Source organism: Hemitrygon akajei, chromosome 19 (assembly GCF_048418815.1).
Source record: "Hemitrygon akajei chromosome 19, sHemAka1.3, whole genome shotgun sequence".
Taxonomy (NCBI): Eukaryota; Metazoa; Chordata; class Chondrichthyes; order Myliobatiformes; family Dasyatidae; genus Hemitrygon; species Hemitrygon akajei.
The window spans coordinates 13,793,479-13,820,297 of record NC_133142.1 but is presented as its reverse complement, the minus strand read 5'-3'; the positions used below and the strand labels follow the sequence as shown (position 1 = coordinate 13,820,297).

Genomic DNA, 26,819 nt, shown 5'->3' with positions numbered 1-26,819 from the left:
TTTTCTGTTTTTTTAAATTTAGATTTTTATGTACTACAGAAATAATCTTATTAAATATGTAGTTAGTTTCTATAAAAACATACAATATTGTTTGACATTAAATTCTAACACATGGACAGTCCAAACTGAGACAGATCCAAGTTAGGCATTCACAGTTATCAGATTACTCATTCCACTGAAGTAGGATCTTTCCCTTTCACTCATCACCTCAAAGTGGAGGGGTCTTCGGCAGAAGTTACATTCAGCTGAGGAATGGGACTTCAACTCCAATCCAACCTCCTTCCATGTAAGCAACAGTTTTTCTGTTAATGAAACAAAAGATATACTCAGTTGTACAGAATTCAGCAAGTTAAAATTCTCACCACAATTATTCAAAAACAAAATGAAGCCCAGCTATTTGATACGTATTCCAATTTCAAAGTAACCCATAAATTAGACTATATTTAGGAAAACCAAAAACAATCCACTTTGAAGTACAGGTGTCCCCTACTTTACGAATGTTCACTTTATACCACTTCGCTTTTACAAAAAGACTTGCGTTAGTAACCCTTTTTGCATTACAAAGAGGATTTTCGCTTTTACGAAAATTTTTCCCGTATAAATTAATGGTTCTTTGCTTTACGCCATTTCGGCTTAAGGAAGGTTTCATAGGAACGCTCTAACTTTGTAAAGGGGGAACACCCGTATCCAAAACCAGTAGCTTTTCTTCTCCCCCACCCCCCCCCCCCACACAATTGCAAATACCCGAGTAGGAAAGCAATATACAACATTCAGTTTACCCATGTGCTAAACCTATGTAAATTGGATGCTTAGTTCATGGAGTTGGTAGCATAGAGAGTGGTGTGGTTAAAGGGACAGGCAAAAGAGTGGGGTTCTCGTCTCGGGATTTGACACCAAAAAGGGGGAGGTCAGTCAATCGGGATTGTAAGTCAAAAAAAATAATTTGGATCTGGTACGCAGGTAGCCAGACAGAAAAACCAGCAAAGATGGACGTGTGTGAATTTATGAGCACCAAATCAGACTTGTTAAATTTGGCGAAGGGGTTAGAGGTGGAAAACGAGCAGAATAAAGCTGAGAGGCAAAGACAGCATGAAATTTGGATCAGAGAGTTAGCAGCAGCCGAGAGAGCGGCAGCGGGGAGAGAACGAGAGAGAGAGAGCAAGAGAGAGAGAGAGACAGGCTGAATGGACACAGGGAATGGAAAGACAGCGACGTGCTGGATACCGCATTCCACTGGGACAAAAGCTGGTGACTGTGGCATTGTTCTCAGGAGACACCTGGGAACTGCAGACGTGCCAACTCGCAGGGACATTGTAAAGCCCTCGGGCAAAGTGGGCTGGTTGAGAGAGAGATTGCATCACCTGCAACCTGATTGACACCTGAGATCCCGTGAGGCAGTATAAAGAAGGGTCTGAAAGAGGACGACCCTCAGACGCACCAAGGAGACAAGATGTAGACAAAGAAATCAAGTAGTACAGAAAATTAACATCAAGAAATCCTACTGCTATGTACCAACTTTAATGATCTTATCTTCAAATTTGTCCTTCATTTGCACCTTGGACTATGCCATTTAAGCGAACTCCCAGCAACAAACAAGCAGCTGGAGGAACTCAGCAGATCAGGTTGCATCTATGAGGTGGAGGGCGGGGGGGGGTCGGTTGGGGAAAATGGCCGGATATGTTTTGGCTCAACACCATCATAGTCCCAGCACACCAGCTAGTACAGGATGATGTAGCACAAAAGGTCAGCTATAGTGACAATGCTGTCTCAGGTTGTCAAAACTGTTTAAATAGAACTTTCAACATTCACACATTTAAATGTTCACGTTCAGGGGCCAGTACAATATTTCTAAAAATTTTTGGTGCTTAAAGAAAAAAAAACTTAAGCAGGTAATTTTGTTGAAACAAATTCTTACAGGGCTCAAAAGTGGGTGAAATAAAAGGACTGCTTCCCATGGTTGACACTCTACTCGAACGGATCTGCTAAATTTCCATTTTATGGAGATACTGGTCAGCAAATCCAAAGACTAAACATAAGCCATATTACAATTCATTTAATACAAAGAGATCAGGTATAATCCTCACTGAGGTCAAATCATATTTAGTAATCATAGCCCAACAGTACTTCACCCATACACATATAATTGCATATCCAATATGGAAATACTCAATTCATGATTTAACCAACCTGGCAAGTCAATTTTAGTGGTACTTAAAAAGTCAAAGGTCTTTAAATTTAAAGTAATTTGTTCAATCTGCTTGTATCTACCCTTAATTATCACTTCAACACTTAAAGATACCAATTTCAAAATTTTCCTTTTATTTCCTCATGATAACACCCTAAAACAGTAACATTGCAGAGACAGAAACTTAATGAGTTTTATGTGAAATCATAACCATCTATTTGCTTCTATAATCTACACCAATAGCTAACCTGGAATTTATTCATATAGTTTTCAGTCTTCTCAATCTCCAATGACAGAGAATGATGGCAATGACCTCTTTTTTGCCTTGTGATCAGCCCCATTTCTCGAGTATATAGTTTTTGAAAGCAATGCATCAAATTTTCATCATCAAGATGCAGGGATTCAGCCCAGTACATCACAGGTAAAGCCCTCCCTGCTATTGAGCACACCTATATGAAACACCGTCATAGAAAGGCAGCATCCATCTGAGATGCCAACCATTCAGGCCATGCTCGTTTTTTCCCCCTTCACTGCTGTCATCAAGTAGAAGGTACAAGAACCTCAGATTTGCACCACCAGGGTCAAGAACAGTTACTCCCTCTCAACCATCAGGCTCTCAAAACAGAAGGGGCTAACTACACTCACTTGCTCCATCATTAAAATGTTCCCAAAACCAATTATCTCACTTTAAAGACCATCGTATCTCATTCTCATTAGTTATTGCTACTTATGTTTGCATTTGCACAGTTAATATCATAAAAATTTGTTGAGTATGCCCAAAAGAAAGTAAATCTCAGGGCTGTATTATGGTGATCTACAAGAACTCTGACAACAATTTACTTTGAAAACTTTGGAATTTCTTGCAAGGCCATCATTTATTGGTGATGTTAGAGGTCACAAGTGGTCGATGGTTGCCTGGCTGGAAGCAGTTTAATATGATGATTTTTGCATGGCTATTTCAGAAAGTGTCAGCTACATTGCTGTCACACATATTAGACAAATGATATGCATTTACCATTGCCAAGTATCACTTTTACCTATCTTTCAAAAAAAAAACACACAAAACTGCTGTATTGTAAATTTGAATATTTTCTTACTCTAGGCTTTTGACCCATCACTCAGGGCAGAACATTGGTTCAAAGTTCAATGCATTTCACCCATTTTGTTAATAACCCTTTGAGTTTGCTTTGAAACTTTCTTGATTGAACTAGGCTCCTATCTTAGTATGGTGTTCAAATTTCACTGGCATTGACACAAAGTCTACTTACCAACAAAATAATTCATCATCTGAGGAGTGTGATGAGGAGTTGGGGCAATACGCAGGAGCTCTTCACCACGCGCAACAGTGGGGTAGTTGATAGCTTGTACGTAAATGTTGTATCTACTCAGCAGTTCATCGCAGATCTGAGTGTTTTTAGCAGCATCTGCAACCTAAAGTTGGCATAAGCATAACACAAAAATCAATGAATGTCCAATTCAAACCTTCATTTCTTAAACCTAGACCCTGTAGACAAGTTCTTCTTAAAATATATATTCAAACAATTAGTTGGTTAACTAAGATGGATCAGAAGTGGAATGAGCAAGCAATTTCATGTTTATGTTCCTCAAATATATCCGAGGAACTAACCCGGACACAACATACTGATGTAGCTATAAAGAAGGCAGGACAGTGGCTATAGTTCATTAGGAGTTTGAGGAGATTTGGTTGGGCAACTAAAACACTAAAACTTCTAAAACTGTGCTGTACAGAGCATTCTAACTGGTTGCATCACGGTCTGGTATTGGGAGGGAATACCGCACAGGACTAAAATATGTTGCATATACTTGGAAAATTAGTGAGCTCTATCATGGGTACCAGCATCCACAGTATCCAAGATATCTTCAAGGAGTAGTGCCTTAGGGAGGTGGCGTCCATCATTAAGGATCTCCATCACCCAGGACAATTCCCTCTTCCCACTGTGACCATCAGGAAGGAGATACAGAAGCCTGAAGGCACACACTTAAAGATTCAGGAACAGCTTCTTCCCACCTGCCATCCAATTTCTAAATTGACATTGAGCCCATGAATACTACCTCACTACTTTATTTCTGTAACCTTGCACTACTGTTTTACCTTAACTATTTTCAAGACATACATACACACCTATTGCAACTCAGTTGTTTTTGAGTATTGTCTTTGTTTTTTTCTGTATTTAATTGTACTGCTGCTGTAAACAACACATATCATACACTATACCTGTGATAATAAATCTGATACTGATGGCTCTCATTTTGGCAACTTTAAACTCTCAATAATTCCACTAGAATTCCCCTCTCCCCACCCATGCTATAAATAATTTACCAGTTACGGTAATTAGATGCGAAGTTACTTAGACTTTGGCATTGTAGCTCTTAGCTGCCAAATGCAATCTGAGAAAAATGATCTCATCCATTACCCAGCTTAGCGTACAAAAAGATTACAATTTCAAAATAGGAAACTGCAGGAAAAACTGGGGAATTTTGCATAATTTACTCAGAATTAGGGCATGTGGTACATAATATATTCAATCCACATGCTGGCTGCTAAAGAGCCACACAGATGAATGTGCTTCTTCTGGTCCAAAATCTTGTATTTATACTAAGTCAAGATTCACCCAAATCTTTCTGAAATGTCACATGGTTCTGGCCCCACCACTTTTTCTGGGAGTGAGGTCTAGATCACCCCCATCCTCTGGGTGTGCAGTTTGCCCCCAATTCTTTTCCAATTTTTCCTTTCACAAGTGTGGCACGGGAAAGGTTTACAGGTAAGGGGGAAGAAGAGCCAGACAAGGTGTGGTAGATGTCCAAGATGAAGGAAGGAAGATGATGAAACTTCCCAAAGGAATACTGAGAAAACAGTTATTAATCAATACTTACTCTGACTGGGATGATGTGACTTGGGCAGTGGACCACAGGTAAACCAGCATCCATAAGTAACTGACGCATGTGTTTTACATTTCGTTGATGCCGACGGCGTAGTGCTCTTCCCTCCTCGCTTTTCAAGATTTGAACAGACTGCAAAGCACCAGACAGTAACATTGGCGGAAGTGAGGTAGTAAAGATGAAGCCAGCAGCATACGACCGGACAGTGTCTACAAGGGATGCAGTACTGGCAATGTAGCCTCCCACACAACCAAACGCTTTTCCTGCAATAAAACAAAAACATACAACCATTTGCAATCTCATTTAACTAGCAGTGTCTGGAAAGGTAACAAATCAACCCAAATGCACAGATCCAATTAAAAATTGGCAAAACAAGAAAACTTAGATGCTTACTGAGCAACACAAGAAAGTTTTAATCTGTTTTTAAAAGTTTAAAAATCAGATTTTATCTGTGAATTTAAAATGTGTCCATTGTTATTATTCAATAATACCATACTTACGTTTCATTTTATATTTCAACTTTACAGGCCTTGTATTTTCTACACTCAAATTTAAAATTGACACTACTGCTCAAGCCAAAAGTGAACATCAATCCCCTACTTGGTGGGACTACAACTAGAGGTTATGGGTTAAGGGTGAACAGTGAAAAGTTTAAGGGGAACATGAGGAGAAACTTCTTCACTCAGAGGGTGGTGAGAGTGTAGAACGGGCTATCAGCACAAGTGGTGCATGCAAGCTCAATTTCAACATTTACGAGAAGTTTGGATAGGCACGGATGGTAGGGGAATGGAGGGCTACTGTTCCCGTGCAGGTCGATGGGAGTCGGCAGTTTAAATGGTTTGGCATGGACTAGATGGGCTGAAGAGCCTTTTCCTGTGCTTTTTAATGACCGACATATGATACCCCCATCAATGCTTAACAATAGCCGATATTAACTAACCTCATCTTCTCACTGCTCACTTGGACACAATGCTACTGAAAAGTTAAGATAGCAACACCCAGTTCCAGAAAAAAGCACATTTCCCCAATTTCAAAGTACAAATTGTACAAAAGTCATCACCATTCTGCACAAAAGCAGATTACTTTAAAAATTTACAAAGGCTAAAAACAGGCTGTAATTCACATCGAAAGCGCCTGCTTAACAGAACTTAGTAAATAGTCTGTCAACTGCATACGACTACTTTGTTGCAACCATTCATTTACACATTCTACATTGTCAGCTCCATGTCAGTTGAAATTTTGATGAATGATACTGGAGTTTGAAATTGTAAAGGCTCAAGCAAACTTGGTAACAAGAACTTTAGTTAGACTTTTGAAGTAAACAGCTATCTAGGTCATTGTGATATTTGATGCAAGACAATTGAAGCAAAAGAAAAAGAACAATTCACTTGGCAAATCTCCAATAAGAACTCCCACTGACAAAAACTGAATAATGCCAAGATACTTTTTAAAAAAAAAAATTAAGCCACAGCACCTTGTATTAGGTGCAATGTTTAACTGTGCACATTGTTGGGGGAATAAGGATATATTGTAGCACACAATAGTTTGAAGGTTTCGAGCTGCAGAAGCCACAATTTACAAAATTCTTAATTATAACCCCTTAGAATCAACTTAGTCCTCAACAGGTTGAAAAGCAAACTCAAAAGGCTCTAGCTAGATCAGTAATTCTCCAGATTACCCCACATATATTTAAATTCTGGGTTCAGCTTCTCAGACTCCAGGAGTTCATTTGTATTCCAATCAGTTGCCCGTCACAAAAGGATTACAGATAAGTGGTGCAGACAAACTACAAAATAAACTTTTAAACATATACATTTGAATCTATTTAAGGTGATTAGATGCTTAAGCATCTACACTTGTTTAAGCATCTAAAGATGTCCTACACTTTAGAGGCAAATATTCCTGTTGGACAGCAAGTTAGTTTGAAGATACTGTTCATTGAAGGTTACTGGAGACTGGAGTCACATGGAATCTCTTGCCATTAGAAATAATTAGCAGATTTACAACATCATTCACTGTATGAATCTCAAAACAAAACCCCACTTTGTGGAACAAAATCCACAGCTGGTATGTTGAAATCTAAACACCAATTTTACTTTCAATTGCAGAAAACAAAGAAAATTCTTTTGTTTTCTCCATATTTATCTATTTTCACTACATGCACTCAGCTCACCACCTTTACTTCCCATCTCCTACATAACATTTCCTTAAAGTTGAAATAACATGGTTTAAACTTTTCCCCTCTGTCATTTATCTAGTGAAGTCAACACTTGTGATTCAGCTGCAATGCTCAAAATGATTTCGAAGTTAGTGACATGAGCTTTTTTGGCAAGGTTTATTAAGGAGCAATTAATGAGGTACATTAAGTATCTCGGATGACTGATTTTAGTAGCATATACTGTTCTTTTAAACAATGTACAAAATTGCAATTTTATTCCATAGATCAGATTTTCAATTTAACCTCGTGTTTAATGAATGCTTTTCTTGATAAAAGAACAGACACCAGGTTTGTAGTAACATCTCTGTTTGTGGCCAGCTTACCCAATGTTCCAGATATTATATCCATTTTATGCATGACCCCATCCCGATCTCCAATCCCTCCACCACGTGGACCATATAGACCAACTGCATGGACTTCATCAACAAAAGTTATTGCACCATATTCATGTGCTACATCACACATCTCCTCTAATGGACAGACTGCACCTGAGGGAATGAATTTGAACAATTGAGAAATGTTACTAATAATCTACAAATCAAAAAAAAACAATAGTGTAATTATCACATCTTTTGTTTAAGAACCAGAAGTTCTTTAAAACCAACTTAAACAAATTTTAGTTCAAAGCAGTAAAACAGTTTGCACAGATGTGGTAAACCACAATAGCTGGTTACCCAGCATTCGGAGTAACATATAAAGTCTACACGAACACACATAAAATGCGAGAGGAACTCAGCAGGTCAGGCAGTATCTATGGAAATGATTTCAGGCGGAGATCCTTCTTCAGGACTAGAAAGGAAAGGGGGAAGGACACCAGAATTTTTTTTAATAAGGTAGGCAGAAGGGGAGAAGGATAACTAGAAGGGGACAGGTGAAGCCAATGGGTAGGAAAGGTAACAGAATGGAGAGGAAGCAATCTGATAGAAGAGTGGACTATAGGAGAAGTGGAAGGGGATACTGGGGAGGAGATAGGCAGGTGAGAAGGGGATAGAGTGGGGAATAGAGGGAAGGAGGAGGAAAAAAAATTACCAGGAGAAAGAGATACTCATGCCATAAGGTCAGCAGCTACCCAGACAGAATACAAGGTATTGCTTCTCCACAGAGGGTGGACTCATCTTGGCACAAGAGGCCATGCACTGACACAATCAGTATGTGAATCAGTATTAAAATGTTCCGCAAGAAGTTCCACTTCTGGCAGATGAAGCAGAGATGCTCAACAAAACAGTTTACAATTTATGATGGGTCTCACCACTGTAGAGAAGGCCACCTTGGGAGCACCAGACAGAATGGACAACCTCAGCAGGTTCACAGGTGAGGTGTTGCCTCACCTGGAAGGACTCTGAATGGGCAGGTGTAGTATTTAAGCCACTTGCAGGGATAAGTGCTGGGAGGGAGATTAATGGAGAGGGATGACTGAACAAGGGGTGCCTGCAGAAAGTGGGGGGTGTGGTTTGTGAGTGAGAGGCAAAAATATGTTTGGTGGTAGGATACTTTGGAGATGGAAGTTGTGGGGAATACTGCACTGGATATGAAGGTTACTGGGCAAGGACAAAAGGAACTTTTAACACTGTTCAGACAGCGAGAAGATGGGACAAGTGCGAATGTTCAAGAAATTGAGATGCAGCTGAGGGCATCACCAATGGTGGAAGGGAAATACTGTATTCTGGAGGACATGTCTGATGTTCTGGAAAGGAAAGCCACATCCTAGGAACAGATGCAGTAGAGTCAAAGGGACTGAGAAGAGAAAATAGCAGTTTTACATGAGACAGGGTGGGAAGAGGTATAGTCAAGATAACCGTGGGAGTCGGTGTAAAAGATGTCGGTCGACAGTTTGTCTCCAGAGATGGAAACTGAGAAATTGATGAAGAGGAAGGTGGTGTCAGAAATGGACCGAGTGCATTTAAGGGCATTGTGGAAGTTGGAGGCAAAGTTAATGAAACTGAGCATGATGAGCTCAGCATGGGTGCATGAAGTAACACCAATGCAGTCGTCAATGTAGCGCTGGAAGAGTTGGGGAGCATTACTGGGGAAGGCTTAAAATATGGTCTGTTCTACATAGCCAATGAAGAAACAGGCACAGCTAGGTCACATACGGGTGCCTCTGGCTACTTACTCCTTGAGCCTGGAAAAAGTGGGAGGAATCAAAGGGAAAATAGTTGGGGGCAGAGACCAGTTCTACCAGACAGAGGAAGGCTATGGTGGAGGGGAATTGGCTGGTTCTTTTCGTGAGAAAGAAACTGAGAGCTTGATGGAAATAGAAGTGTATAAGGACAGGACATCCATGGTGACGGATGGTCCCTATACAAAGTCTACAGTGTCTGAAGGAAGAAAATGCATTTATTTCTTGATTGATCTCAAGGGAATTTTAGGGTTGTCTCCCCCAGAACACTTCTTTTGGATTTGATCACCCAGTTCACAACTTTTCAAAGTTCTCCATGAGAGAATGGGTTTCCTAGCAGCTGCCTTGGGCTCTGTGGTCAAAATAGCTTCAGTCTTGAGAGAAGTATGAAAAATATGATAAAATAACATTCATTCTACAGTTACTTTATATTCAAATTTGAATGCCTTGCATACCATCCATTGAATGGACGGTTTCAAAAGCTACAATCTTTGGGGTGGCTGGGTTTGACTTCTTCAGTAGTTCCCGCAGATGATTAACGTCATTGTGGCGAAATATAAATTTTGGAGCTCTGCTATTCCGGATTCCTTGAATCATGGAGGCATGGTTTCCAGCGTCAGAGTAGATTTCACATCCTGGCCATATTAAAAGATAACAAGAGCTCAGTACCAGAATTTGAATTATTAGGACCATTCCAACAAAGAATATACAGTATAAATCTAGAAAAATCATCCTGTGCAGTTGCATTGATGGAATAATGAGACTTCCATAAAATCCCCAAATACAAAATCACTCTCACTCTCTTCCTAAAGAGAATGAGATTTCTGCTTCACTTAAAAATACAGTCAACATCCATGGGGTCAGCTTTTATTACATAATAAATGGCTCCAGGATAGCAGTAATTAGATGTTAAAGCAGGAAGAATAGAAGCAGCTTCTGTTCTCACCAGCAGTATGTACATCCAACATAGTTACACTGAATAGCAGAGATTCTGGTCCATTTTGGTGTTGGCGCGTGGCCTAGTGGGCAAGGCATCAGACTAATAACCTGAAGGTCACTGGTTCGAGCCTCAGCTGAGGCAGGGTGTTTGTGTCCTTGAGCAAGGCACTTAACAATACATTGCTCTGCGACGTCACCGGTGCCAAGCTGCATGTGTCCTAGTGCCCTTCCCTTGGACAACATCGGTGGAGTGGAGAGGGGAAGGCCTGCAGCTTGGGCAACTGCCGGTCTCCCATACAACCTTGCCCAGGCCTTCACCCTGGAAACTCCAGGCGCAGATCCATGGTCTCCCGAGACCGACGGATGCCACCACCACCACGGTCCATTTTATCCAACAAATTGGACACACATCACTATAGACAACAAATACTGAATATTTCTATGTAGTTACGAAAGAAAATGGAAACAAAGACAGACAAATTTGAGAGATGGGAACACATCTGAGAACAGCGTGATCAACGATGGAATATTGGTTCAGACAGATCGGGTACTTGGAAATGTTTGCCTAGAATATTCCAGTTTTGACATATAATATTGTTGATTCATACCTGGAAGCATTTTGGCCAATGTAAAAAGTGTAGAGTCATTTGCTACAAAGCATGATGAAAACAGCAGTGCTGCATCTTTGCCATGGAGATCAGCTAATTCAGTTTCCAAATCAACATGGAACTTGCTTGTTCCTGAAATGTTTCTGGTTCCACCAGCTCCAGCACCGTGGCACCGAAGGGTATCCCTAAAAACACAAAATGAGAAGTTTATCAGGCAGGAAACAAGAAAGACCATTTTACTAGCATTTTAAATAGTATTTTGTAAATGTGACATAAAATTTTGCTTTTTGTTTATGCATTTGAAAACGACAGATGTCATGGCAAGGGTCCATGCAAAATTAAGTCATATTCAAAACATTAGCTCCTCCTGCCTTGTAGGTACATCAACCTGGTTCATATTTTTGGGTTAAGAAAAAGCTTGTATTGAATGCCTAATTATTTAATGTATAAAGTTTTAAAGTACAACAGGCATGAAGTCTCTCAAGAGGTTTTAATAAAATCAATCCAAGAGCAATACATCAAATGATAAAACATAGATGTTGCATCATAAATAACTTCTCTTTAGGGACAAGTAAAATTCAGAAACTCACATTATGGACCCTACAACACGGTGATGGCGGCTCATTCCAAGGTAATCGTTGCTGCACCAAACAAAAACTTCTTTCTTGACACTCACGGAATCAGAGTAGTCATCTGCCATTGGAAAAACATCAGCACGACGATTCACCGTTTTGAAAACACGGTAAGTGTGATCAGTTTTCTTCTCATCAATCTTCTTTTCAAAGAATCCATCATATTTGAAAGCTGGAACTGCTGCAGAAGTACATGAGGAAGTTTCTATAGGTTAGAAATACATACAGGGAGGAATTTTGAGAGCAAGCTGAAAAAGGTTGGCACTACCGACTGCCCATTTCCATCCTTTGTTTACACTCACATTTTGGTATATTGTCCTGAAGGAGATGAGAAACTGCAGGCTTTTGCTTCACCGTCCCATGCAGAGTTTTCAATAGGCCATCTTTATCATGTCCATTGGCTGTTTTAATGTTGTCTGCAGTTGGATTAACAGACAATTCTGCAGCGATGAAAAGTTAAATTAAAGACTTTAGGTGAAAACTACAACTTTAACTATAAAAATAGCTATTTCAGTAGCATTAAGCAAAGAGTACAGATGACCCCCATACTACAGATGATTTAATTTTCTGGAAAAATGTCCATAATCACCACTTTCTTTTGGAAATGTGTACCCCTTTGTCCTCAAATTCTGCCTGGCAAACAGAAATGCCTTTCTACAGGATTTCTTTCATATCAAGTTATTTCATCAGTGATGACAATGTAACCCACCAGTGTTACTTAACAGATTTAGGGAATGGACATAGTTCATGAAAAAGACAAATTTGTTCAGTTTTTAAGACACTTAGTACTGTAAGGCAGTAATATATGAATATGACATCACCATATTGAATGGGTAAGCAGTCGCAGACAAGTCCTCCTTTGTCATGTCCTCTCAAGTCTGAGGACACGTGAACAGACATTTCCCAGTACAGCGCTGCTGTGCTCCTCATACGCAACGCAGTTTCTCAGAAGAGCAAGGCTCCTGAATTAGGGAAGGGCTTAGGTAGTGCTGATAACAGGCAACGGTATGAGATTTCAGAACTGGCATAAATTGTAGAATGGATCTCAGGGAGTAATGTGTGACTTAATGGAAATGAAATAAATGGCCAAGGAATTACTGCAAGGTGATGGCTATCATAAACGCAGCTCCCCATAATACTGCACCTCTCTGTCCTATAATCAAGAATGGAGCTTTGCTGCACATAAAACATCCATTTAAGCTGGTAGTGGTAGGAAACACTCTGGAAAATCATCTTGTGTCGACATAACAATGCTTCTTCCAGCAAGTTTTGATCAACAAAAATCAAAAGAACATTGTTAAAAAACAGACAAAAAATTTACCCTCTCTCATTGTGTGCATTTGTTGCACATCCTCAGAAAGTTCTTCGCTGGCTTTGCGAACAACACTGCTCTTGCCATGGCTCATCTCAGCAGCAAGGAATGGACACTTAGAAGCAGCAGCCTGTCCAGCACTGGGGACTGGGTGCCCCGGTGGAAGCTGGGGTCCAGCGGCACTTGAAGCTGGAGTCGAACTATTAGGTTCTGTAATAAATTAAGGAATTCTTGAAATGAAGACTCAGAAACAACAAACAAAACATTCCTTACAAGTCCAAGAACTTCAATAAATTATTTGACAAAATACTTGAGTTGAATTTACTAGCCTCCAACCTGATTGCATGAATATCAATTTCTCCTTCTAGTAAAAAAAATCCCTTCCCCCCCCCAGTTTCCACTCTGGCCTCTATCTCTTCTCACCTGCCCAGCACCTACCCCTGGGTCCTCTCCTCCTATGGTTCACTCTCCTCTCCAGCTCTGTACCTTTCCCATCCACCTGGCTTCACCCATCACCGTCCAGCTATCCTCCTTCCCCAACCCCACCTTTTTATCCTGGTATCTTCTCCCTTCTTTTCCAGTCCCAAAGAAGGGTCTCGGCCCAAAACATCGACTCTGTTCATTTCTATAGATGCTGCCTGACCCTGCTGAGTTCCTCCAGCATTGTGTGTGTTGCTTCTGGTTGAAGTTGTTATAATTAATTTGCAGTCAATTATGCAAACCCATGAAACACTGAGTTGTGGAATACAAAACAATAACCCTAAAAAAAAAAACTGCATCAATGAAACATTTCCCACATATTTCCCAAAAATTTAATAAGCTTCCTATCAAATCTGAAATCTATGTGGAGTTGAATGTGATGCTGCTTTTTCGCTCACTGAAATCATACTACTGCTCAACGTTAATATATTGTTAGCTTGGGATTAAAAGTCAAGGAAACTTTGGCATTGAAGTATTTAAAATCAATGGACGCCAGAATATCATTTTTCCATGTTATTTTCAGTTTATCCATTTCACTCCCCTGAAGCTTATTTTATGTGGGTGCTCGATAAATCACTCAGCAAAAGAAAAAAAATTCAATTTTACATATCAGTAGGAACAAATTTCATTCCATTCTGCAGTCTTATTCAACACACACACAATGTGCTGGAGAAGCTCACTGGTTCAAGCAGCCTCTATGGGTGGGAATGAACAGCTGATGCTTCAGGATCAACCTGAGGGATCAGGATGAAGGGTCTTGAGCGGAAACGTTGACTGTTAATTCCCACCCCTGGATGCTGACAAACCTGCTGAGCTTCTTCAGCACATTGTAAGTATTGCTCTAAATGTTCAGCATCTGCAGCACGTCTTGCATCTGTGCTGTCTTATTATAAATATAGAAGTCAGAATTAAAATAAGGAACTCATCCTCCTTAAACAACACTTACTTTCATTCACTGGTGTTGTTTCTTTGGTCTGTTGACAGTGAGCAGCTGAGGTTGCTACGGTACGCACTGCAGGCTTGACTCCTGCCCTCATCATCATCACAGGGCAATGGCGTGCATAATAGATCAGTGACTTGCCAGCATTTTGAAGAAAAGTCTGAGACACTCGTGAAAGGAATGGGCAACGGCGAACAACAGCCTCCATTGTAGCCCTTAACCTACAGGAAGAAGAAAATGGCTTACGTTCAAATAAAATGACAATGAACTAGTCAGAAAGGATGGAAAACGTTCTACAGTTACAACCCTTCCCTACTTTGCTTACACTTCCAGCCATTTGTGTCACTAAACATTTTTAAACTTAAAACATGCAAGAGCAGATAAATACCATTATCCACTTTTCCCAGTGTGTGATCCAACAAAAACTTGAATTGACTCACTTCCATTAATTCCAGTACAGAAGCACAAAATTTAATGCATAGAGATTACAGCACAAATGTTCCTTGTACACAAAACGAGAACAAGATGGACAGAAAGTAAACTACAGGAGTAGCATCTGTAAAGTATACCTTGGACTTCAATTCTCATGTAGAAAAAGCCAACAATAACAAGGCTATCAGGATAGACTACGAAGCTTTGGACTTCATTAAAAAGGTTATCAAATGCAAGATAATTGATCATGAAATCTGCATAATCTTAAAAGCACCATCTCAACTGCAAGGGAAGAGAGCGAAAAAAAACACCAACACTTGAATGACAAACCTGGGATGATTATCAATGAGCTAAAATTCAGTTGAGTAATAACCAGAGTGGCGTAAAATTGTGCCTCATGCCCACTCTCCGAATCAGACTCCTGGAGCCCTGTTGCTCCAAAATAAATTGTGCAAACCAGCAAAAGCTCTGAGACTCCCTCACTACTATATTTAGTTAATACAGATTTTTATCTATTAACATTCAACATTAATGTTTACTAATAAAAGTGCCATGCAATATTATTTTGACAAATTGCTTTCTCTTAAGTATAATTTCACTGCACAATTCTGAAATACCATTTCTGAAATTTAACTATATTCTTTCCTGAAAGAAATAGAAACTCAATTTCTATACAAAGAAATAAATTTCCTGTATATCTACTAACCTGTTCAAAAATATATCAACTTGATGCCTTAACAAATTTCTGTACATGTCCAGCAATCGTCCATTTAAAATACGTATAGTATTAAATTCAAGCTACAGGCTTCAGCATACAATACAATAAATTACTGTAACTGTTTAGATCTGAGCAGAAATAAAACACTTCTAGCAATACGTCTTCATGAGAACGAAGATACTGGGAAAGTAGATCTTAAAGTCAATTAAAAATCAACATGCAAAATTGGGTTTTCATATTTATTATCTGAGCACAACACTATTCACAAGCTTGAAAAACAACTCAACTGCACTGAGATTTGAAAAGTTAACTCACTTGAACAAAGTATTCCACTGGTATTTCAGATACCGAACACCAAACCCACGTTTGAAAAGGCTCATGTTTGTTGTACTCAGAAACACCACCTCACAAAACAAAAAGAAACACCAAAGCTTTAAACCTCGGCTATGCTAACTCACATCTCAAATGGGCTACGATCCAGTGTTTCCAAACAAGGGTTCAGAATTAGACAGCTGGTTCTGACATATTTGTCATCTCTTCATAGCATTTAACAATGGTGCACAGAGGTTTTGCCAAAGCTTATACAATGCAAGAAAAATTAGAACTGCCTTAAAATTGTTTGCTCCAGGTACTGATGGGAAAATAATAACTAAATTTTACAAATAAGTTTCCCTAAACTATTTCTCCAGGCATTTAAATTTTCTTTCTACAGGGTTTCCTAAGTTATTGCTATAGGGAATGTACAAATCCTAAAGGGAGATCGATGTCTAGCTCCTTTTGTGCACCTTGCCACTGAATCTGCTTTGAACTAGTTGCTATGAGGATCAGATAATCCCCTGCTACACAGCAGGTAAAAAAAAATTACGATTGAGTAATATGACCTTAGTTACAGAGAAAATAAATTGTTTAACAGATCACTTCACTTAGAAAGTATAAAATACACTTTCAGTGGAACTTGACTACATATAGCTTCAAAAGAGTGGCAAACTTTTAGTGCTGTGGCTATAGGAACAAATATTGGTCAATTATTTCACCCACTGAACAACCATGGCACAAGGCTTGAAGAATAAATTAAAATCAATAATACGTGAGGTGACACTTCACTTGAGAGTCTGTCGGGGTCATCGACAATATCCAGTACAGCCTCCTGTATATTGGTGAGAGCCGACATAGATTAGGAGACCGCTTTGCCAAGCACCTACACTCTGTCAACAACAAAAAGTGGGATCTCCCAGTAGCCACGCATTTTAATTCCACTTCCTATATGTCAGTCCATGGTCTCCTCTACTGTCGCAATGAGGTCACACTCAGTCTGGAGGAACAACACCTTATATTCCATCTGAGTAGCCTCCAACCTGATGGCATGAACATCGATTTCGCCAACTCCCGTTAATGCCCACCCTCCCTTCACCAGTCCCCACCCACTTTTCCTTCTCTCACCTTATCTGCTCATCACCTCCTTCTGGCGCTGCTCCCCCTTTTCTTTCTTCCACGGCCTTCTGTTTTCTCCCAACAGACTCTCCCTTCTCTCCAGTCCTACATCTTTCACCAATCAACTTTCCAACTCATTACCCCCCCCCCCCCCGCAAGTTTCACTTATCACCTTGTGTTTTTCCCTCTCCTCCTGACTCAATTTTTTCCTCCAGTCCTGAAACGTCAACTGCACTCTTTTCTATAGATGCTGCCTGGCCTACTGAGTACCTCCGGGGTGGGGGGGGGGGGTGTATGTGTGTGTGTGTCTCTCAGCATCTGAAGATTTTCTCTTGTAGGTAAACATAATAAAATGGTCACTGAATCCAGGTCAAGGTAGTACAAAGGAGAAAAAAAAGATAATGTAGAATATAATGTTACAATTACATTGAAAACATCATGCAGGTAGACAAGTGCAAGGGTGAGAAGTATATTAGCAGATCAAGAGTTCATCGTTATTGCACAAGACATTCATTCAAGTGGGATAGCAGCTGTCCTTGAGCTTTGTGCTGCGTGTTCTGAAGCTTTTGCATCGTCTACCCCATGGGAGGGAGAGAACAAAAAAAACCCTTCGCACGTCAGTCCTTGATTACAATGGCTACTTTCCCAACACAGCAGGAAGTGCAGAGGGCCAATAAAGGGAAGACTAGTAAAGGTTTTTCCCCATAGACTGGGCTGCATTCATAACTCTCTGCAAATTTTCAGCGTCTTGGGCCGAGCAGTTGCAACGCATCAAGATATAACTATATCAAAATTTCCTTGGCCTTCTGAGCAAGCAGTGATGCGATGTGCTATCCCGGCCATCATGTTTACTTAGCTGATCCAGGACAAAGTGTCAGTGATACACCTCGGAACGAGAGGCTCTCAGCCATCTCCACCCCAAAAGCACTGTTGATACAGATAAGAGCATGTCTCCACTCTGCTTCCTGACAGCTGTTTTGTTGACATTGATGTAAAATAAATCAATTGAATGCTGGTTAAAGATAAATGGATTAAAGTAAAAATTCTAAAATTTAAATTTGTTGGGGTTGATTTGGCAACCACATCAGGCTATACAATTTATAAAGAGTTCACTGAACTTGTGTCAGGCACTGGCATTGTTATGCTTAGACAAATTTTCCACAGAAAGATTCACTAGTTTGATCCAATGATATTAAATCATACTGATCAAAAGTGAATTTGATCAGGCTCAACAAGTAGGCTGTATTTGTCAATCCAATACTTTAGAGCACTCAAGTCTACTTTTGTTGCACAGTATGTAGTACTATTATTTTGTAATAAACCTATACAAACCAGAAACAATATTCAATCCTTCAAAAGATACAAAAGATTTCAAGCTGCTGACAAAACTCAAGGTTCTTTAAGGCCCTGTTTAAAGTCATGGAGAACATCAAGATACTTTAAGGATCACCATCACTTTTTACACAGTTCACTAAATACAGTGAATTGGTGGGCACCACAGTAGCTTAGTGGTTAGCACAACGCGATTAGAGCTCAGGGTGTTCCAGAGTTCAAGTCCAGTGCCAACTATAAAGATTCTGTATGTCCTCCCCGTGGAACTCATGGGTTTTCCCCCCAGTGCTCCAGTTCCCTTCCACAGTCCATGGACATAAAGTAGGTTAATTGATCATTTTAAATTGTTGTATTCTCGGTTAGGGATACTCAGGTTTGTTGTGGGGTTGCTGGGGCAATGTGGCTCGGAAGGTCGAAGCACCTACTTCATGTTGTATTGCTAAATAATAAATAATGTAGTGCCAGCTGAAAGCAACTTCTTCAATCATCACAATTGGCAACAAAATTTCTAAGACTGATTGCCAATTTAAACTGGAAACTACTCAAACTGCAAGATTTACTCCAAGTTCCTTAAGAACAGCTGCAAACCTAATTATCTACATGAACATTACTTTTTCCACAACACAAGAATAACTTTTTTGGAAAACAAGTGAGAATGCATGCAAACTTCAAATCTGAAGGATACAGTCTGTGTAAGAGTCTTAGATATATATAGACACACACACACAGAGCTAGGGTGGCTAAAACTTCTACACAGTACCGTAGTCAAAATACTGAAGTTGGTTTTGAATATTTTGGATTTCTTTTATTTATTTGACATCCTTTGTCATTGCGCGCTTATAGATTTACAAAAGTCAGAATACTTACAAAAATGCAAGCAGAGCATGCCAGAACTATGAAAAATACTCCTTAAAAACTGCTGAAATGTATACTCCCAAAAGTTGCCAAACATCTGGGAAATGTTTGTCATGTAACTGAAGGAAACAAAAATGATTAACATACTCTAAGGAGGAGCAAATTACAGGACGTTGGGATATGAAAAATTTGAACTGCCTCCCAGAGACTTTTCAGAAATGTTTCAACATAAAACATTTAATAAATATTAATACTGACACAGGAAAGAAAAAGCATAGAGGAAACTGAAATTGTTGAAAAGCAGTATAACCAAGGAATACTCATTTCATAATTGAAACTGTTTTAGTTCCAGGAACAGAAATGATGAAAACAATTTTGACAAGTAATGATCATCAGAGGCTAGAGCTGATGCTCACAGAATGCAACAACATCCCAATAAAACCATTCACTTTCAATGTATTGAAGACAGTAGTCAGCGTTCTCTAAACATCTAATTTTAAAAGTATGTACACTGAAATAGCACAGATAGAAAGTTCATCTCGATCTAACATACAGAACCAGCTTACTACAAATACAATAAACATGAGAAAGTCTGCAAATGCTGGAAATCCAAAGCAACCCACAAAATGCTGGAAGTTAGCAAGTCAGGTAGCATCTACGGAAAGTAATAGACGGTCGACATTTCAGGCTGACACCCTTCTTCAGCATCGAGTTGGGGTCAGATGCCAGAATAAAAAGCTGAGGGGAGGAGAAAGAGGCTAGCTGGAAGGTGATAGGTGAAGCCAGGTGGGTGGGAAAGGTAAAGAGCTGAAGAAAGAATCTGCTAAAAGAGGAGAGTGGGCTACAGGAGAAAGTGAAGGGGGGGTTGGAACCCTGGGTAAAGTGACAGGCAGGTGAGAAGTAAAAGATTAGACTGCAGAATTGGGGGGGGGGGGGAAGAATCCCTCAGATCTACTACTGCTTTGATTTTTTCTGCTCAGAAAAAGTGATTAAATCAAGTGTTGTAGAGACTATTATTCATCCCAATAATAAACACAACTGCTGCAATAGCAGTAAAAAAAATACAAAAATAAGTGTTTTAGAATATTTATTCTTGCTGTTGACTATCAGAAAATATTTTGTAAACTGGATTAACCACATAACACATTTAATAATCCATGTCAAGAAATTTTCTCCCAAATGTTTCCTGGTTGAATACGTTTTTCTCCCCATGTTGGCTAATCTGCTGAGGATTTCCAACATTGCCAAATCATTGGTCGTGTCAAACATCTTACGAATGTGGAAGCGCTGTTGTAATACACCAAGCATTCATATCAGATCACTTAAGGTAGGAAGTTGCCAATTACCCAGGTATCGCTTAATGAATTTGACTGAGGATACACTCTTAAAGAATGTTTGTTGCTACAGCCTACAAGATACATAATTTTCTGCTGAAGAGAAAGCAATGGCGTGAGAGGGTTTGTGACTTCCTAGCTCAGGAATGCTCCTCTAAACTTTGTGGAGAGAAAGGTGGACAATAGAGTTTTAGAACCCTTCCCTTCTACGACCAAGTCCTGGCCTAGACACCTCAATCGAATGCAATCCGAATGCTCCCCGTCAGCCACTTGTTGCTGGACCACCATATCAACAACCTCAGTCCTTGGTCGACCAGCTGATGTCACCGAGGCCGATGGCAGAGAGGCCCAAGGAGCCGATGTCAAACTGTTTCTAGAATAAAAGAACTGCTGGGCTCTCTTACCCGGTGTTAATGCTGGTGGCGGGGTTGGCTGGCAGAGTTCACTCTCTTCCTCCGACGGTGAGCGCTGCTGGAGACGGCAGACAAGAGAGCACGACCGAAGACAGACAGAGAGACACACAGCCTCCGCGTTGCCCTGCACTGAGGACGAACTGGCGCTACGCACCCCGTCGGCGCCGCTTATCACCGCTCCGCCGTCCGCCAACCATCGCGAGAGCTCGCCGGCGCCCCGCCCTCCGTGACATCACCGGCCCCGCCCATTTCCCCCCTCCTGGCTGAATGGGAATCTTCACCTCGTACCGTTCGTGTCTGCTCCACCTTGCTCGGCTCCTGCTCAGCTGCCCTCTGTTGAAGGCATTCCTGCAACTGCACCAACTCGCTCAACAAAGAGCCAAGTGTCTGCTGCTCAAAGCCGGACACGTCTTCTCTTTTCGCAACTTTACTTTCTTTTGAAAACAAGTGGGTTACAATACAGACGTAAGCGCAAACTGAAGAAGCTTAAAACTTTTAATGTTCAAAATAACAATATCAAAGGACATGTCTCCATGGATCCCCCCTGAGATCCATTTTCCTGAGGGCATACTGAGTAAATCCAATAACCATATCAGTGAAATCATACGAAGAGGTGGACACCCAGTGTGCAAAAGACAACAAACTCTGCAAATACAAAAGTAAAGAGAAAAAAAAATCAATATTAAGAAATAAATAAGTTATAAATATCATGAACACGAGACGAAGAGTCTTTAAAAATGCGTCCATAAGCTGTGGGAACAGTTCAGCAATGGGGCAAGTGAAGTTATCCCATCTGGTTCAGGAGCATGATGTGTTGAAGGGTAATAACTGTTCCTGAGGCTCCTGTACTTTCCTCCTCATGACAGTAGCGAGAAGTGAGTATGACCTGGGTGGTGAGTGTGTGTCGCTAATGATGGATGCAGCTTTCCATTGGTGGGGAGGGCTTTACCCATGATGGACTGGGCTGCATCACGACTTATTGTAGGATTTTAGACCATAAGACACAGGAGCAGAATTAGGCCATCTGGACTGCTCCATCATTCAGTCATGGCTGATCCTCTTTTTTTTTCTCCTCCTCAACCCCAGTTCCCGGTCTTCTCCCCATAACCTTTGATGCCATGTCCAATCAAGAATGTGGATGTGTGGGTTAGTAAGTTTGCAGATGATACGAAGATTGGTGCTGTCTTGCATAGAAGACCGGCAAAGAATACAATAGGATATAGATCAGTTGCAGACAAATGGCAGATGAAGTTTAACCCGACCAAATGTGAGGTGTTGTACTTAGCAGGTCCAATGTAAAGAGTCAGTCAGGCCCTTAAAATGGCCAATGGAGAAACCAGGAAACCTAGCAATGCGGAGGAACCCATCACCACTGCCCGTCTTCCTTATATTTCCACGGATTCTGGAAGCATCATAAGGATCCTGAAGAAATACCGGATTAATATCATCCACAAACCCATAAGGAAGTTCAAATCACAGTGGGTCAAAGATGACCCTGGATTCAGGATGGCTGGTGTTTACAGAATTTCTGTTCGTATCCATTCGGGTTACCTGGAGAAATCGACGGTAGCAGGACACTGCATTCGCAATGGCCATAGGATTGACTTTGATAGCACAAAACTACCATGCCGCGCCAACAGCTTTTGGGACTGCCTGGTGAAGGAAACCATTGGGATAAAACTAGAGAAAAAGAATTTTAACAAAGATGAAGGTCTCGCTCTAAGTAAGAACTGGAATTCGGTTGTAATCAAGGTGGGACAGCAGAAACCTGATTGGTTAGTCCTTGACCAATCAGGAGACACAGATGATGGAGGTCTATGTACCACTGGACTAAACATGCCTAGGCATCATCCTTGATGAAGGTGGCAGAGTTTGTCATCGAAATGTCAGTTAAGATCGACATTTGGACCCGAGGGATTTTCCCCTTGATGGCATTTCTGGACGCAATGGTCGTGTGCTTAAATGGATAAATGGATAGAATATTGATGATTGAGATGAGAAGCACCTTCGTCATTCTGTGGACAGGCAGCTTTATAAGATGCCAAATTGTTAATTAGTGTCATTAATATATGTGCCCCTTGTAGAGGGAATGAACTGGTAGAGTGATCTGGATGGGATCAAACTTTCCTTCACACTCATGATTTTTGCCCTGCGGATGGTGGAAAAGCTTTGGGCTATCAGGAGGCACGTTACTCATCACAGGATACTCAAGCTCTACCTATTCCTCTACCAACAGTATTGTGACATCATCACCATTTTGTGCCATGTCATACGACATAAGCAATCGTGGTCTTTGACCAGGACCGTCCTTGGCAAATTTCTCTACAGAAGGGGTTTGCCTTTGCCTTCTTCTGGGCAGTGTCTTTACAAGGTGGGTGTCCATAGCCTTATCGATACTCTTCAGAGATTGTCTGCCTGGTTCCAGTGGTCACATAACCAGGACTTGTGATATCCAGCACCTGGTCCCATGGCTTCACGTGATCCTAATCAGTTGGGGAGGGGGTGGGAAAGCTAAGCAGGTGCTTAGGGTGCTTAGGTGACCAAGGGTGACCTGCAGGCTGGCGGAGGGAAGGGGCGCCTTACACCTCCTTTGGTAGAGATGCATTTCCTCTCCACCACCCAAGTATTATATGGCTGGTCTAATTCTGTAATGTGGCTGGTGACCACACAGAGTGTTGGTGATAGGGGAGTTATTAATGGCAATGTAATTTAACATCAGGCCCACTCTTTTAGGTGGTCCATCTGAGGCACAGTGGTTACTTACTAATTATGCCATACTTGAGCATTGCCCAGGTCTCACTGCATACAGGTGCAAACTTCTCCCTTTACTGAAAAGCTGCAAACACTTGTAAAATGTTCATGCCAATTTGCCAACATCCACACTTCTAACCCAATACTGGAAGGACTGTAATCAATGAATTAAAATGGTTGGACCTAGTAGAGTATTGACTGCCAATCACCATGATCATCTTCCAACAACTCCAGACTTTGGCAGTAAGATGGGCACTCAGAGGCAGCAGCATCTATGGGGTCAACCACAGCTGCTATTGTCTTTTTGTTTAAACGTATTTTTTACTATCACAAGACCCAGCTGGACATTAAGGTCTTAAAATACTGCAGGTCTATTCCATTAGCGAGTTGCTCGTTGGCGGTGAAACTGAAGGGGCTGGACTTGGTCTGGATCATGATGCTACATGTGACAGAGAGGCACTGGTGTGCATCGGGAGATATGCAGCCTAACAGCGAGTGATTGACTTAGTCACTTTTCTTGTGATCGCAAGACCCTGCTGGACATAGATGGTGTTGAATGCTGCAAGTCCAGCTCATTGGCGAATTGCATCGGAGCTGCGTGGCCTCGGTCATAGCGAGGATCAGGCCTCAAGCCGTGGTCTCGCCTGTTTGTAGCCACCCAGGGGGAGGTGTTGGAACTGGTAACACTCCACCAGGTGCTGGAGGCAGTTTGGCCTGGCGCCCGTGCTGTTCCCCAGTGATCTCTTGGCAGAAAAGAAAATGCATTGTGTTTCACTGCACACAGCTACAACACTCATGCCTATATTTTTTTATGCAATGATTATTTACTGCTATCTTATATTTTCTACAGTCGCTGTGTACGACTGTGTTTTGTACCTTGGGCCTGGAGTAACGCTGTTATGTTTGTCTATATTCATATATGGTTGAATGAAAATTAAACTTGAACTCAAACTCCAGACTTTGAAAGGCATCCCTTTACATACCGAGGACCCTCAATGCCACAGAAAGTAAAATGCAACCAACACAGCTTTAGATTGTTTTTTAAATCTCTGTGCAAAGAAAGATAAAGACAAGGTCAGAAGCCAAGTGACCCTAGCAAAACCCAAACTGAGCAATCGTCAGGTTACTTGTGAGTAAGTAACACTCTCATTCAGAGTTCCCATTATTTTTTAAATGATTGAGAGTAGATTCACTGGGCTGCATTTAACATAAATAAAAGCAAACATAAGCACTTTAATCCTTGTGCCTGTTCAATCATTTTAAAAGGTTGTGAGAGATATTTTTTAAAAAAAACATTACCACCTCTTTCCTGAACTTGTGTAGGGATTGAGAGAGTTGAAAGCTTCAGGTTCCTAGAAGAAAGCGTCACTAATACAGTGTCCTGGTCCAAACCATATAATGCCACGGCCAAGAATGCTTGCCAGTGCCTCTATTTCGTCAAAGTTTTTCACAGTACTTTAGATTTACAATGGATTTTTAACCTTTCTTAATTATGCTCAGTTGCTGTGCCTCCGCAGGCCTCTTGGTAGAGAATTCCAGAAATTCTGGGTGAAGGCATTTCTTCTTAGGAAAGGCTTGTGTCATAGTTTGACTCTTCTCCAATACATCTTCAAAGATGACCATTCCTGGATCTACTAATAGGTTTGCTTAATGTCTGATGTGTTGAAATGAGGGTGGCACAGTGTTTAGTGTAATGCTTTTACAATGCCAGTGACCCAGGTTGAGCTGTGAAAGCCTTTGAAAGTAAGTGTGTAGGTGGCAGAGCCAGTCCAGAGTAGAGCTGATTGATGGTATCCATGTGAGTCCAGGAGCCTGATGCTTGCAAGATAACAGCTGTTCCTGAACCTGCTGGTGTGGCTTCCAATACCTCTTTTCCGATGGTAACATCGAGAAGTTGGCATGGCATGGATGGTGGGATCTTTGATGATGGATGCTGCCTTCTTGTTGCATTGCTCCTTGGTGTGAAGGAAGAGCTGGATTCATTTTCGTATTGGTAGGAGTTAACACTGTACAGTCAATGCTATCACGGACAGATGCATCCATCACAGGTACTGCACCCACCCCCTCTCCATAACATGATAGTACAGCTAAAATGGCTTACCAGGAACTTTCGGAGATCGGAGTAACTGACAGACGGCTTTACACGTCTTCAGATTGACAATCCAAGGCTTTACATTATCAGTTTGGAAATACAACCACTCTGCCATGTTAACGGCTTAATGCCTCATTTACAACCACAGCATTAAATGAAGTGTGGCGAGCAGAAAATGTTTAGGATAGCAAATTCTAATCTGAAGAGATGTCAGGTTCCTATTTACTCAAAAATAATGGAAGGGTGTGGCAACTCCAGATTTTATTTTTATTCTGTCATTGAAGTTGCAGAGTATTCAAGAGATTTTTACAGTTGCAGTATAAATGAAGTGACCTAAGAAATTACAACAGCAACAACAGTTTAAAGTTGCATTATTCTTTGTAAAGTACTTCAGACATCCCAAGTTTGCAAAAGATGTAATTTGACTAACTTCCTGTTTTTAACGTCATTGAATCCTAGCCAGCTTGCACGTACATACACTCAGTCCAGGAACCTCTCAAAATGTCCGATGACCTCCATTTCTCAGAGGGGATAGAACATTTGATTGGGAGACTGAAATCAAGCTTGAAAAGCCTTTGCAATGTACAGACAGACAGAAAGACATACTTTATTGATCCCGAGGGGAATTGGGTTTCATTACAGTCACACCAACCAAGAATAGTGTAGAAATACAGGAATATAAAACCATAAATAATTAAATAATAATAGGTAAATTATGCCAAGTGAAAATAAGTTCAGGACCAGCCTATTGGCTCAGGGTGTCTCACACTCTGAGGGAGGAGTTGTAAAGTTTGATGGCCACAGGCAGGAATGACTTCCTATGACACTCAGTGTTGCATCTCGGTGGAATGAGTCCCTGGCTGAATGTACTCCTGTGCCTAACCAGTACATTATGGAGTGGATGGGAGACATTGTCCAAGATGGCATGCAACTTGGACAGCATCCTCTTTTCAGACACCACCGTCAGAGAGTCCAGTTCCACCCCCACAACATCACTGGCCTTACGAATGAGTTTGTTGATTCTGCTGGTGTCTGCTACCCTCAGCCTGCTGCCCCAGCACACAACAGCAAACATGATAGCACTGGCCACCACAGACTTGTACAAGCTCTGAAAGCCTGAGAATGCT

At 40.9% G+C, this 26,819-nt stretch overlaps 1 protein-coding gene across 2 annotated transcripts; it reads right to left on the bottom strand.

The window, feature by feature from the left end:
• Positions 1-21,006, bottom strand: alas1 (aminolevulinate, delta-, synthase 1). 2 transcript variants are annotated; one of them, XM_073072098.1, is made up of 11 exons: positions 20,841-21,006; positions 14,341-14,555; positions 12,924-13,124; positions 11,905-12,042; positions 11,561-11,783; positions 10,971-11,155; positions 9,879-10,058; positions 7,628-7,792; positions 5,081-5,349; positions 3,454-3,616; positions 1-302 (listed from the first exon to the last, which is right to left on the bottom strand). In XM_073072098.1, the coding sequence occupies exons 2-11, from the start codon at positions 14,540-14,542 to the stop codon at positions 142-144; spliced, it is 1,887 nt and encodes a 628-aa protein (XP_072928199.1). In that variant the 5' UTR covers positions 14,543-14,555; positions 20,841-21,006; the 3' UTR covers positions 1-141. The 2 variants fall into 2 exon arrangements, with proteins under 2 accessions (XP_072928199.1, XP_072928198.1); XM_073072097.1 differs by lacking the exon at positions 20,841-21,006 and adding an exon at positions 15,800-15,875.
• Between the last annotated feature and the right edge of the window lie 5,813 nt (positions 21,007-26,819).

Coding starts and splice junctions, on each gene's coding strand:
- alas1 (XM_073072097.1), bottom strand. CDS start 15,864: ATGAGCCTTTTCAAACGTGGGTTTGGTGTTCGGTATCTGAAATACCAG. Junction 13,125..14,340: donor AACAACACCAGTGAATGAAA/GTAAGTGTTGTT, acceptor AATTTATTACAG/AACCTAATAGTTCGACTCCA. Junction 303..3,453: donor GATGATGAATTATTTTGTTG/GTAAGTAGACTT, acceptor TTTCATTAACAG/AAAAACTGTTGCTTACATGG.